Source organism: Rana temporaria, chromosome 1, assembly GCF_905171775.1.
Source record: "Rana temporaria chromosome 1, aRanTem1.1, whole genome shotgun sequence".
NCBI lineage: Eukaryota > Metazoa > Chordata > Amphibia > Anura > Ranidae > Rana > Rana temporaria.
In genome coordinates, this window is record NC_053489.1 from 550,738,562 (window position 1) to 550,753,130 (window position 14,569).

Here is a 14,569-nt window from a genome sequence, read left to right on the forward strand (position 1 = left end):
GGGAAGCACATAAGCCAGTCCTCAGAGGAGCATTCCAGCGGCAAATAGGGATCTTAAAAAAGGAGTGAGCACTGATGGCAAGAAAATTGGAAACAGAATTCAACTTAGCATTTCTGGCCCTACAAAACTGCCAAACTCAAACTAATAGAACTCGGCTGGACAAAGCACGTCTGGAATACGACTTGTTCTTAACCGATTCGGCGAATAGAACACAATAGATCTAGACATGCTTTCTACAAGCAAGCTAATAAACCAGGGACATATTTAGCTAGAGCGCTAAACACACTCAATAAGACTTTTAAACCCATAAAGTTAAAAATTGCCAACAGGGTTCTCTCCAGCAACCCACTTAAAATAGTTCAAAAGTTTAGCTCACATCTAAAACAACTCTACTCAGAAACTACTGTATTTGACGAATCTAAAGCCGACTCCTTTTTTGCACAAATTAATCTTCCACAAATAAGTCAATCACAGAAAGAACAGTTGGAAGAACCAATTACGCAAGAGGATGTAGCTTTAGCCATTCGGGAACTCAAAATTAACAAAAGACCGGGACCTGACGGGTTCTCTGCAAACTACCTCAAAACTTTTACTGAGTTACTTTCACCCAGACTGGCAGAGGCATTTAACAACTTACTAGAGCAAAAAACCTTCAGACCTGAAACGTTGCTAGCAACGGTTTGTATGATTCCCAAACCACATTCGGATGACACACTTTGTAGCAATTATCGTCCCATATCTATGCTTAACATAGATATAAAACTATTAGGTAAAATACTAGCTACCCGCCTTAATAATTTTATCGGCACTCTAATCAATCGAGATCAAGTAGGTTTCATGCCATCCAGACAAGCGGGCGATAATATACGCAGGGCATGCCTCTTGGCCAATATAGCAAAGAAAAGGGGTATACCGGCGTGTTTTCTCTCTCTGGACATCAAACAAGCTTTTGATTCTGTTTCCTGGGCGTATTTAAAATATACTCTACAGAAATGGGGCTTTGGCCCTAATTTCACTAATTGGATTATGGAACTTTATAATAACCCTAAAGCTTATGTTAAATACGCAGGATATAAGTCTGACACATTTGATATCAGAAGAGGAACACGTCAGGGCTGCCCGTTATCCCCGTTATTATTTGCCCTCCTTATCGAACCGCTTGCTCAGAAAATCAGATCAGACCCCACTATCCTAGGTATAGAATTAGGAGGTCATAAACATAAATTATGCCTATTTGCGGATGACATTCTTTTATTTCTTTCTTCCCCGCAAGTAACTGGCCCTAATCTTATCCCAATACTTGATAGATTCGCGACGTTCTCAGGTCTAGCCATTAATCCCAAGAAATGTGTAGCACTAAACATATCCCTCTCAAGACTAGAATTAAGTGCAGCCACAGTAGGTCTTCCATTTACATGGTCGGATAAGAGCATCCCGTACTTAGGAACACACGTAACGGCTGATACATCTGATTTATTCTCTTATAATTATCCCCCTCTTCTTAAACAGATAACAAACTTACTCAAATCCTGGTCCCAGCTCCCATTATCCTGGTTAGGTAGGATCAACGCAGTTAAGATGACAATATTACCAAAATTGTTGTATCTTTTTAGAGTGCTCCCGAGTCCAATACCGGCTTACTTTCTGAGGATAATACAAAACAGAATGACGACCTTTATATGGGGCACATCTAGGCCCAGAATAAAGGCGAAAATCTTGCATCTCCCCAAAACTCAAGGAGGGTTAGGATATCCGAATTTTACAAACTACTATAGGACAGCGCAAATTTCAACCTTGGCCAAATATCATGCAAAAAAGGACACACCTCTCTGGGTAGCGATTGAGGCAACCGAGTGTGATCCCATCCCTCCAGCTAACTTACTATGGATTCTTCCCAAGCTACGCGGGAAAATCTGCAATCCAATTATTAAACATTCTCTCTCACTATGGGATAGCTATAAATCCAAGTATTCACTGGTGTCCCCTCTCAACCCACTGCTTTCATTTTATAAAAACCCAACATTTTATCCGGCATGGATCTTCCCTAACACATTCAAGGAATGGGTAAGGAAAGACTGTATATATGTCTATAAATTTTTGGATTCATCGGGTATCATGCCCTTCCCGACAGTATGTAAAAAATACGGTATACCTCAATCAGAATTGTTTCGATACCTCCAAATAAAAAATTTTGTGGAAACACATCTGACCTCTTCGGCTCTGAAAAAACAGATGTCACCTTTTGAAAGTATATGTAAAGATAATCCACATGTAAGAGGTACAATTTCGGTTCTGTACTTGCAGTCACTATCCCACAATAACACAACAAAGCTTCCTTATGTTCAGAAATGGGAGAGTGACCTGGGTATAGCACTTAATACCTCGGATTGGACTCAAATATGGCGAAACACTAAATCGGCTTCCTCGAATATAATAGCATTGGAAGCGGGCTATAAGGTATTAATGAGATGGTAGCTGGTGCCAAGCAGAATAGCTAAATATGCACCAAACTGCACCGGACATTGCTATAGGGGTTGCATCACCGAAGGTACATTTTTTCATACTTGGTGGACGTGTCCAATAGTACAGAAATTCTGGGATAAGATTTTCAAGATGGTAAATGCGGTGACTAAATTGAGAATACTTCCAGACCCTAAATTGGCACTACTGAATTTAAAGCCCATCAATCTAACACACACGCACTTCAAGCTACTAACACAACTCTTTACGGCAGCCAAACAAACCATAGCAAAAGCTTGGAAAACTCCAATTTTATCAACGACGGAAACAAAAAATAGAATGAATATTGCTATGACGCACGCCAAAATGGAAGCGTTAGAAACGGACACGATCGCTAACTTTGAAAAAATATGGAACCCTTGGATACAATATGCTATACCGGAAAGTTTTAATAAAGGTGTAATGATGCCATGGTAGCTTTCCTATACAAAAATAACCGTTGTACATTTCATGCTTTGACAACGGATCCTAGCCCATCCCTGCAGACTTCCTTACCTGACCCCCCCCCATTTTCCTTCCTTTTCTTCCCTTCTTCCTTTTCCTGATCTGATACTGCATAAGGTAGTACCCTTGTGTATCTACCGTTAACTTTGAAAAGGTAGCACATTTTAGAAATTTAAAGTTGATAGGTAGTAAGGTTACATTAAATAAGGACGTATTATCTTTGATCTATTATCCACTAGCCACTAGGACAAGTTGTAAGGATTACATATTTGGCTATGTTAACTACTTAAACTCTTCCTGCGATAGTACACAGAACATGGCTAAAATATTCCCGTTTATTGTTGTTTAAGAAAGATGATACTGTTAGTCAATCTTATGTTATAATAACCACCTGATTACTGTAACGAATGTATGCTTCATGTACAATTTATTCTTGCATTTAATAAAGATATTCTTGACAAGGAAAAGTAACGTTCCAATATGTTGGACAATATTTGTAGTTTTTTTTTAGTCCACATGAGTCACTAATGACAAGGTTCAGCACATGGTGACACACCGTGTTGGCCCCACAGAGCTGTGTGACAGGCCTGACATTTAAAGCTGTACTTTCAGCAGACATTTTATGTTGAAAAAGGTAATTTTTTACCTTTAAGCAATAGTTTACAGCTTTTCTATATGGTTATCCACCCACTGAAAAATCCCATCTTGAATCATTGTGAATAAGGGTCCAGTCAAATGTATTTCCATTTTGTACAATCTGTGGCAGCTATGCTATCCAGTGTACACTACTATTACTCAGTGAACCATACACAGACAGAAGATACCTGTGTGAGTTTCCTTTTGCTTCCAACGTATTGTCTATGTATGAAATATTGACATGGGGAAAATGTATATTTTATTAATTGCTGTTGGCTTTTGTTTTGATTGAATGCCATTTGTATTTGAATTTGACAATATTGCTTTTTTTGTATTTGCTTTGAATACTGTTGGTATGGTAGTTGTTTAACTACTTGCCACTGGGCATTTATACCCCCTTCCTAACCAGGCCATTTTTTAGCTTTCAGCACTCTCACACTTTGAATGACAGTTACTCAGTAATGCAACACTGTACCCATATGACATGTATGTCCTTTTATTCGCACAAATAGAGCTTTCTTTTGGTGGTATTTAATCACCACAGGGTTTTTAATTTTTTTGCGCTTTAAATAAAGAATTTTAAAAATATTGTAAAAATAAATAAAAAATATTAATTTCTGTTCTAAAAATTTAGCAAATTAGTAATGTTTGTTCATAAATTTTGACCAACATTTATACTGCTACATTTCTTTGATAAAAATGACCAAAATCAGTGTATATTATTTAGTCTTTGTGAAGGTTATAGAGTCTACAAGCTATGGTGCCAATCATTGAAAATTGATCTCACCTGATCACACCTGATGTACTGTTGTCCGATCTAATTTCTTAAGACACTAATGCCATGTACACACGATCGGTCAATCCGATGAGAACAGTCTGATGGACCGTTTTCATCAGACCAAACCGATCGTGTGTGGGCCCCATCGGTTATTTATCCATCGGTTAAAAAATGTGAACCTTGTTTTAAAATTAACCGATGGATACCTAACCGATAGAAAAAAAATGATCGTTTGTAGGCACGTCCATCGGTTAAAAACCCACGCATGCTCAGAATCAAGTCGACGCATGCTTGGAAGCATTGAACTTCATTTTTTTCAGCACGTCGTTGTGTTTTACGTCACCGCGTTCTGACACGATAGTTTTTTAACTGATGGTGTGTAGGCACGACTGATCATCAGTCAGCTTCATCGGTTAACTGAAGGAAAAATCCATCAGACCGTTCTCATCGGATTGACCAATCGTGCGTACAGGGCATTACAAGCCAGGAAAGTACAATTACCCCCCAAATTACCCCTTTTTGGAAATAAGTAATGTCAATGTATTTAGTAAGAGGCATGGTAAGTTTTTTGAAGTTGTAATTCTTTTCCCCATAATTCTTTGTAAAATAAGGATTTTGTTTTTCACAAAATTGTTATATTAACAGGGTATTTCTCTCACATGGCATATGCATACTTGCAACTTGCATACTTGCCAATACCCATTCTGCTTCTTGTCCTGAGTATGGCAATACCACATGAGTGAGACTTTTTCATAGCCTAGCCACATACAGAGGCCCAACATGCAGTGAGCACCAACAGGTGTTCTAGGAGAATAAATTACACATCTAAATTCTTGACTACCTATTACATTTTTGAAGGTCCTGGAGAACCAGGACAATGGAAACGCCCACAAAATTACCCTATTTTCAAAAGAAAACACCACAACATATAATCTATGAGGCATAGTGAGTCTTTTGATTTGTAATTTTTTCCCACAAGTTTTTGGAAAATGTGAAAAGAAATTGAAAACGCATTTTGTGTACACATTTTTACAGCACTGATAGGGGCTAATGATGATCCACTGATAGGGGGCACTGATGAGCACTCACCGATGGGGATAGGATCTGATGTGCACTATTGGGCACTGATGAGAACTAATATGGCACTTTAGTGACACTGATGAGCACTAATAGGGCACTGTAGTGGCACTAATGATCACTGTAGTGGCACTCATGATCACTTTAGTGGTACTGATGAGCACTCACTGGTGGCTCTGTAGGGAACTAATGTGCCCTGTAGGGCACTGATAGCACTGTAGGCAACGTATGGGCACTGATAAGCACTCACTGATGTGCACTGTAGGGCACTGATGTGCACTGATAAGCAGTCACTGATGAGCACTGATAAACACTTACTGATAGGCACTGTAGGGCACTGATGTGCATTGTAGGGCACTTATGAGCACTGTAATGGCATCCTAGGGCACTGATGAGCACTGTAGTGGCACTGATGAGCAGTGTGGTCCTTCAGCCCCAATGTCATCAACTGGTTTTAAGGTCTTGAAGCAAGGAAATACAGGAAAAAATAAAAAGGACCCAACAGCCCAGGATGATTGAACATATTACCACATTAAAAAGGGAATGGGATAAACTGATACACAACAGCAATGCCTGGATAAAAAGTTCTAAGTTAGTTGACTCAATTATGGCAAGATTGTATGCTCTGACAAGCAATTATCCAAAATTACTATATAAATGCACAAACAAAATTCTGCTGGTGTATGCCCAGCTTTACAGTGGGTTTTCAGGCTCATAGACATGCACCCTACAACAGAGCAGTAAAATACTGCCATATGTAGCAATGGAAAGCGGGACACAGTAAATGTGAAACCAAATACTCATGTACATGTCTCTTATGATAATATGGATAAACAACCACATTGATAAATTATTTTTATAATAATCACTTTCACATGTAAATTTAACACATAAATAAAACTATTGTAAATGTTAGTATTGTTTCATGGTGTCACTTATGATGGTTCACACAGACCACAGAGCTTTGAAAATCAAACATTAAAGTAGAACTTTTTTTCATTTCAAACCTACATTGGTTCAGCTTGTTTAGATTTTTCTGATATCTGTTAGTCGTGATCTTTTCCCGGTTGCTCTTGCTGTTTCCTCTCTGGATAAATATCAGATATAGATACTTACATCAAGTCATTCTGGACCAATGTAAGTTTAGCTTTATGTACTGTTGCCGATTCATTCAAAGTGCAGTGATACTAGGGCCAGAGTTACTGACTCATACTGAGAGATTTAATGTGACAACTAAGTAAGAATACTTTATAATCACTTTAAATATAATTCACAAGCAGTTTTTTACTACCATTATTATGTGCTTTAGCCTTTGACCAAAACAAATAACATATGCAGAACTTATAATAATATATAAATATATATTTTCAATATTTATTGTATTTTTTTAGCTGCTTGCAGACATATTGTTTGATCCTGTAATCATAGCTTATTTCATGGAACTCACCAAAGCTCAGTGTGTTTCGTTGTCCTTCAAGGTCTAACAGCCTTACATTACCTGCCATTAGGGAACTAAAATAACTTGTTTTCAAGAACTTTGCCATTTAGTGTAAAGAAATCTACTGTCACAGTCAGAAACTGTTAGTGGTCTATTTATAAATCAGAGAATGTGACTTTCACAAATATTCATTGGTTGAGTGCCAATTGTTTTATTTAACACACATGCACCTCATTCTCCACCAGAGAATATTTGATAAAGAAGAATTCCAGGTATGGATATTTTTACATCCCAATGTAACTATGCATATACCAATTCTGTGGGATCCCTCTAGGAGCTGTAAATCACTGTAGTAGACATTGTTTCTCCGGCGATCTCCACTAGCTTCCTGGTCCCATGCCAAGTAGCTCCCTTGCTGTTTTATAAACACAAGAGGTAGCCTGCTCAGTACAGGGCCATTCCGAGATCCCTTTTGTCAATGAATGCAAAGTGCTGGTGAGATGGAGCGGCAGGGCAATAATGTTAGTTTTTTATTGTGATTATTTTTGCTGTGAAGACTATGTTTTCGGGCTGAGACAGCAGAGCTATGTGTTTTCCGCAAGATCTGCAGGGCATTGAAGACCACCTGCATCGACTCATTCCTCCACCCACCTCCTATTGCTATATAAAGGAACAGTGGCAATATCTGACTAGGCCTGTAGAAGGAGCAGTAAGCTCTGAGCGAGTAGCCTGCCCGAGTTATACACTGGGTCATCCTCTCTTTTTGATGTCACATCCGCCTGTGAGCGTGTTTCCCGGATGCTCTTCAGAATGGTGTGAGGCAGTCCAGCATCCTTGGCTCCCCACACCAGATCTGACAGTTCCATCTGCCACAAGCAGTTCCTGTAGGACTAGAAAACTAAAAACGGTTGTGTGCACGCGGCATTATTTTCTAATTTATACTGTATACTTTCTAATTTAAAATTCAATATGTCATCTGTAAATATATTTGTAAAGCAGTATTTCTCATCACTCATATTTCAGAATAATTTGCAAGCAGAATAATGGCAAATTCTTGTAAAGGGTTGTCAACACTCATTTGCTGCAAGTTTAAGGAATAGCAACATAGCAAGTAAATTTAAACTCTTATGCCCCGTACACACCATCACTTTATGTGATGAAAAAAAACGACACTTTCTGTGAAGTAAAAAATGACGTTTTTGAAACTTCAATTTTCAAAGACGAAGTTGCCTACACACCATCGTTTTCTCACAATGATCTTGCAAAGTGAGGTTACGTTCCACCACGTTTTACCATTGAAGCTTGCTTCATAAGTAGCTTCTGGGCATGCGTGGATGAAAAAACGTCTTAGAAAACTACGTTTTTTGCTACACACGGTCAATTTCTGTGAAGTAAAAAGTGCACTTTTGAAAAACGACACATAAAATTGAAGCATGCTTCAATTTTTTTTGGTCGTTTTTTACAAGACATAAAACAACGTTTTCCCCCACACACAGTCAATTAAAGTGACGTTTTTAAAAACGTCATTTTTTTTCATCACATAAAGTGATGGTGTGTACGCGGCATTAGTCTAGGTTCACTCTACCACGTGTGTGGGAATGTTTGTAAATTGCATGTGTTTCCACAACCGCAGACTCATGCAGCCAAAACACGCTGCTTTTTAGCAGACATGTAGGGGTGCCATTAATTCCTAATGTCACCCTCACACACCTGAAATCATAGCATGTTTTCATATGTGCAAGACCGTGAATTTCCTTTGTGAAATACAGACAGTAATGATGACCTTCCCCAAGGACAATTTAGCTTCTTATTATATCCCTGTATTAAGAAAATGTTATGATTTATTTTTTTTATTAATAGACCATACATTACATCCATTACATAATGACTATAAAGTATAGCAAAAACAAAGCATCACAATTGAGAACAAAAACTACCAAATGCCATCCCATTCACCATGCAAATACTGTAAATACTACGCTTAGGCAAACCTTTTGGAATGGTTCTAAAACATATGCCTATGGGGCAGAGTTAAAAAGTGAAAACGACAATTAGTAATGTGAAGTTGCTTCCAACTTAAAGTATTATTTAACCCTACCTTAAAATATTAAGAGCAGCTGATTTAATTACTCATTGAGTATGCAGCTTCCTTATCCTTTAAACCTTGCATATGTTCCAGTTTAAGCTGGTGCAATGACTGCTGGTCGGGTTTCCTCTTTCAAGGTGGCTCCTTTCTCTTTCAGTGTTTAGGGGAAGCAGCACTGAGAGAGCAGAAGCCAGCAGCAGTGGAAGTTGTAAACTACAAGTGCTGGGGTAAGAATTCTAACACATAGTTTACTGGGAAATGTTAATTTTATTGTGCTCCATGTGTTAAACTAACGGTTTAATTCTACTTTTATTATCAAAATTCAAGACAGACACCTTTTTCATGATGACATTTAATTAACTGAGCCTATACTATATTCTTGATCTATACAGAAGGCAGGTCATTGCAAGTCATAGCTGAGTTCTTATAGTTGGTATTTTAATTGCGATGACATCATTTTTTGATACTCCAGAACTCTTGTACACTTCTGCTAGATAACAGCTCTTTGCACCAATACAATGATTTTGTGTTAACATGTTTCATCAAAGCAAAAACGGTATATTTTACGTGCAACGCTCAAACAGATCTCTGCATTTTATTATTCCAAACCTGTAAATAGCCCTTGATAAAAGCAGTTGAGGTCACCTTTGACTGATATATGATATTCCTTGGTGTATAGGACTATTGATCATGTACTTGTGTAAAACTTTGCAATATTTTTAATTACTTACCATGGTTGTTTCTGCAATTGACCCAAAGCTGTTTACAAATATGTTGCATGTGACATTCACCGGTGGTCCTGTCATAAAACAAAAAAAACAAACAAATTAAAGCGTTTGTTAACCCCCACAAAAATGCTCCTTTAAAGCATGTTGAACAGCACAGTGCTTGTGCTGTGTCATTTGCCCCCCTGCATCATCTGAAATACCTGGCTAATCCTGCCAGTTTCTGCCTCCCCACTCTAAACTGACCACGGTTCATCATGGCTACTGAGCCTGACACCGTAGTCAGTTTACATAAACAAGGCATTTTTTGGAAAAAACACACAGACAGGAGCAGCTGTCATTAGGGAACCAGCAGGATTATGAAAACTTTAAATACAAATAACTGAAACAGAACTTTAAAAGCTGAACTTCAGCCTTAGGCCGTGTACACACCAGCAAACATGTACGATGAAACGTACATGTCTGTCCGGGGCTTTCTGTACGATGGCTGTACTAACCATCGTACAGAAATCCGCGCGTAAACAATACGCGGGGCGTGTCCGCGGTGTCGCTGCGGCGACGTGGGCGGGCCTGCCAGTTAAATGCTTCCACGCATGCGTCGAAGCCATTCGACGCATGCAAGGGATGGCGGGCGCTCGGACATGTACGGTAGGTCTGTAAAGACGACCGAACATGTCCGAGTGGGCAGGATTCCAGCGGACTGTTTTAAAACAAGTCCAGGAATATTTGTCCGCTGGGAAAAGGCCCGGCGGGCAAATGTTTGCTGGAATCCTGCACGCTCGGGCCTACACACGACCGAACATGTCTGCTGAAACTGGCCCACAGACCAGTTTCAGCAGACATGTTTGGTCATCTGTACGGGGCCTCACAGTCTTGTACAACTGTAATGCCGCGTACACACGTTCGTTTTTCGGCATGAAAAAAAACAACGTTTTTCAGCATGTCCAAAAAACAAAGTTTTTTCAACTTCATCATTAAAAACGATGTTGCCCACACACCATCGTTTTTGAAAAATGATGAACAAAGCGCGGTGACGTACAACACGTACAACGGCACTCTGAAGGGGAAGTTCTATTTGCCTTTGGGCTGCTTTTAGCTGATTCCTTGTTAGTAATAGACGATTCGCTCTTTTTTGTCTGTTACAGCGTGATGAATGTGCTTACTCCATTATGAATGGTAGTTTTACCAGAACAAGCTCTCCCGACTCATAACTCGCTTCTGGGCATGCGCGGGTTTAAAACTTTGTTTTAGCCCACACACGATCATTTTTTACAACCTGAAAAACGACATTTTAAAAAACGACGTTAAAAAATGCAGCATGTTCGATTTTCTTTTGTCATTTTTCAGAAGCAGAAAAATGATGTGAAGCCCACACACGATGATTTTAAATGACGTTTTTAAAAACGTCGTTTTTTTTCACATCGAAAAACGACCGTGTGTACCGTGTGCCCTCCCTTTTTATTCATTGTATTTCAGTTCTCTCAATTATGGACGCTAATGTATACTGCAAGTAGTTTTGTTCCAGATTCCTATCCAGTTAGGGAAATTCCTAGGTATGACATGTGTGCGTTAACCCATTGAAAGGGGAGTTGTGTTTGTAGATGTTTTTTGTGTTTTTTGGAATATGAATGCCTAAGATTTAGATTTAGACTCTTATCTTGTAGTATGATATAGTATTAAATATATTTTTAGTATCTCATACACTTTCACCAGGGAAGAAGCCGGATCTGTCAAAGTCAACATGATGTCGTGCGAGAAGTGGGATATTTTAAAGGTTGTGTTTGAGATTGCTATGCCAGAGATCAATTTTTTTGTCTCAAATTTTGTGGGCTAGTGGTTTCATTAGTGGGGTAAATATTAAGGGGATAGGGGGCATCCCTGTCTTGGAAGAAAGAAAGGTAACAGTGCTCTCTGCAGAGACAACCCAATCCATACACTAGATCCACTCACAGATGCCTAGGCTTGATGTATCCCATCACACTCCAACGTAATAAATAGTAAGAAGAACCGGCAAAACTGAAATCCTTGAAGTATAGTTTATTGGTACATCAGAGTGACAGTAAAACAATAGTGCTGACACGTTCCGGCAATAGCCTTAGTCGTAGCTAGTTTGAAATAGATATGGCAAGATATATATATACACACACACACAAACACCTACACAAACTGCACCTTTGAACAATTAGCATATCAAATTAATACCACAGATCAATAACATATTTAATTGATACCACCAATCATTCCATCGGATGGTGTCTACACCTGTTTTTGCCGGAAGAAAAAAGGGCATATAAAATGTTGAGCCAAAAAATTAAGAAAAAAGTGTGAAACAAAATGTGTTATAGAAATTGCTGCATAAGATGTTTAAACATTGTTCTTCCAAAAAAATGGAAGAAAAATAAATATATATTCCTAAGTCAAAAATACTTAATAATAGTGACACAATATAAGAGCAAAATAAGTGACAGAACTACCATTAAAAGATTATGTCAAAAATAAACAATTGACCAGAAATGGCAAGAAAGAGATATAGAAGACAGGCACAGAAAGAGCTCACTAGGAACAGGCGACAAGTGCAAAATGAACAATAAAACAAAAAATAAGCTAGGATTGTGTTATTTAAGGAATAGATCTGCATCCCATCTATGGTTCATGCCTGTAGGGATACATGTCCCCAACAGAAAAATCCACTTGACTTCCTGTTCCGGGAGCTTTCTGTGCATGTCTCTTCCGTGTACAGACATTCCGATTTTTTGAACTGCAGAAAAGGAGAAGGAATCCATGTTACCTTCATGTATAAATTTGAAGTGTTTTGATACATTGGACATCCTTCTCTCATTGCTATTGGTTACTCCATTGTAATTGTAATACTCGCTGAATCTTATGCGAAGGTACCTGGTGGTACATCCTACATATTGTAATTTACAAACATCACATTCTATCACATAAACCACATGTTTTGTACTACAATTTATACAATCATTAATAGGAAGTACTTTTCCACTATGGCATGAAGTGATAGACTTGTGATTCTTGCTATGTTTGTCATACTACCTTCAAGTATTCAGACCACAACTGTAATAGACATTAATACTAAGCCAAGTTTTAGGAACGTAGTAGGTTGATACAAACTGGGCGACGAAGAGTTACCTAAAGTCGGGGCACGATGACAGGAGAAGTTACATCCATTAGAGAGCACATCTATTTGATACTTGTCACCATAGAGAATGGGAAGATGTTTATTATTAATATGTTTGATCTGATTAAACTCTTTAGAAAAGGTGGTGACAAAGGTGATAGAATGATTGTCCCTGTTCTTTTTAATATTTTTTTAAATATTATTTTAGGCATCCCTGTCTTGTTCAATTTGTTATTTGGAACTTGTCTGAGAAATTTGCATTTGCGAAAACTCTGGCTGTGGGATTTGTGTAGAGTGTCAAGAGAGCCGACAGAATTTCCATTAAATCCAAATTTTAGTAGTGTGTGTTGTAGATATTCCCACTGGATTCTGTCAAATGCTTTTTCAGCATCTAGGGCTAAAAAGAGGGTGGATGTTTTTGTACTTTCAGAGTAGTGTAAAAGATTGATCATTTTACGGGTATCATTGGGTGCTTGCCATCCCAGCGTATATACAACCTAGTCATCATCGATTAAAGGTGGCAAAACAGGGGTTAGGCGGTTGTGCCATAATTTTGGCGTATAGCTTTAGGTCGGTGTTTTTATAAGGATATTGGATGGAAATTTTGGAGATATACCATCTCCTTCCATGGTTTTGGCAAAGTTATAACATTAGCAAATAAAAAAAAATCTGGAAATTTGCCAGAGGACACAGCAACGTCAAAGTTTTTTTAAGTAGGGAGTCAAAGTAGAAGAGAAAAAATTGTAGTATTTGGCTGAAAAGCCATCTGGGCATGGGGCTTTGTTGTTTGGAGGGGAACGAATAACTCTTTAAATTTCTTGTTCAGTGATCTGTGTATTGAGAGTTTTGAGTTGTGTTAGTGTAAGTTTGGGAAGATTAACAGATTTCAGAAATTCTTGGTACGGTGGGTTTTGGTATGGATGGGTAGTTTTGCAAATTATATAAGGAGTTATAGTAGGAGCAAAACAAATTTGCTATGTCTTTGGGGTGATAAAGTTTACCACCATGGTTTGGGTGTAGTATGTAGGAAATTCTTTTTTATATGTTATTTGTTTGATTTGATTGGCAAGAAGTTTGCCAGCCTTGTTACCAGAGGCATAGAAGTTTGCTCACACTTTCCGAAGCAATTTAGCGTGTTGATAGGTAAGGAGAGTGCGTAGATCATTTCTTGCTTGGAGGAATTTGTTGCCTATAGCAAGTGACAAGCATTTTTTATTTTACTTTCGAGGTTTGATATGGTGGATAGTATATTATCTAGCCGCTGTGTTCTTTGGCGCTTAACTTTAGAGATTAATTTTATTATTTTAAACCACAAATGTAGGCTTTATGACTGTTCCACACTAGGAAAGGGCTAACAGTGATTGAGTTATTGATTTAAAAAAAAGCTTTCAATTGATCTGATATATGAGTAAAGTTGGGTGAAGTTGTCATTAGGGTAGGGTCATTCCTCCACGTTGACATACTTGGTTTCCTCCCTTTTCCTCCAATTTTTACCAAAATTAGTGTGTGGTTTGACCACTTAATGTTGTGTATCTTAGATGTAGTAGTATCTTGGAGAAGAGCCGTGTCACTTAGAAATAGTTCGATGCTGGAGTATGAGCAGTGGGGTTTGGAAAAAAAGTCTCTCTCCTGGGCGTGGTGGACAACTCCAAGTATCGTAGCTGTATTTTGTGTGTAAGAATGCGGATAACCATGATGCCCGTTTTTTGTTGCCCTTTGGGCCTTG

General features: G+C 38.4%; 1 protein-coding gene across 1 annotated transcript in view; it reads right to left on the reverse strand.

Annotated features, from left to right (window-relative positions):
• GLRA3 (glycine receptor alpha 3) overlaps nucleotides 1-14,569 on the reverse strand; it is a 278,112-nt gene that overhangs the window by 158,283 nt on the left and 105,260 nt on the right. Inside the window, exon 3 of the mRNA XM_040333579.1 lies at nucleotides 9,711-9,778. Within this exon, the coding sequence (XP_040189513.1) occupies nucleotides 9,711-9,778 (68 nt within the window). The remainder of the gene's footprint in view (nucleotides 1-9,710; nucleotides 9,779-14,569) is intronic.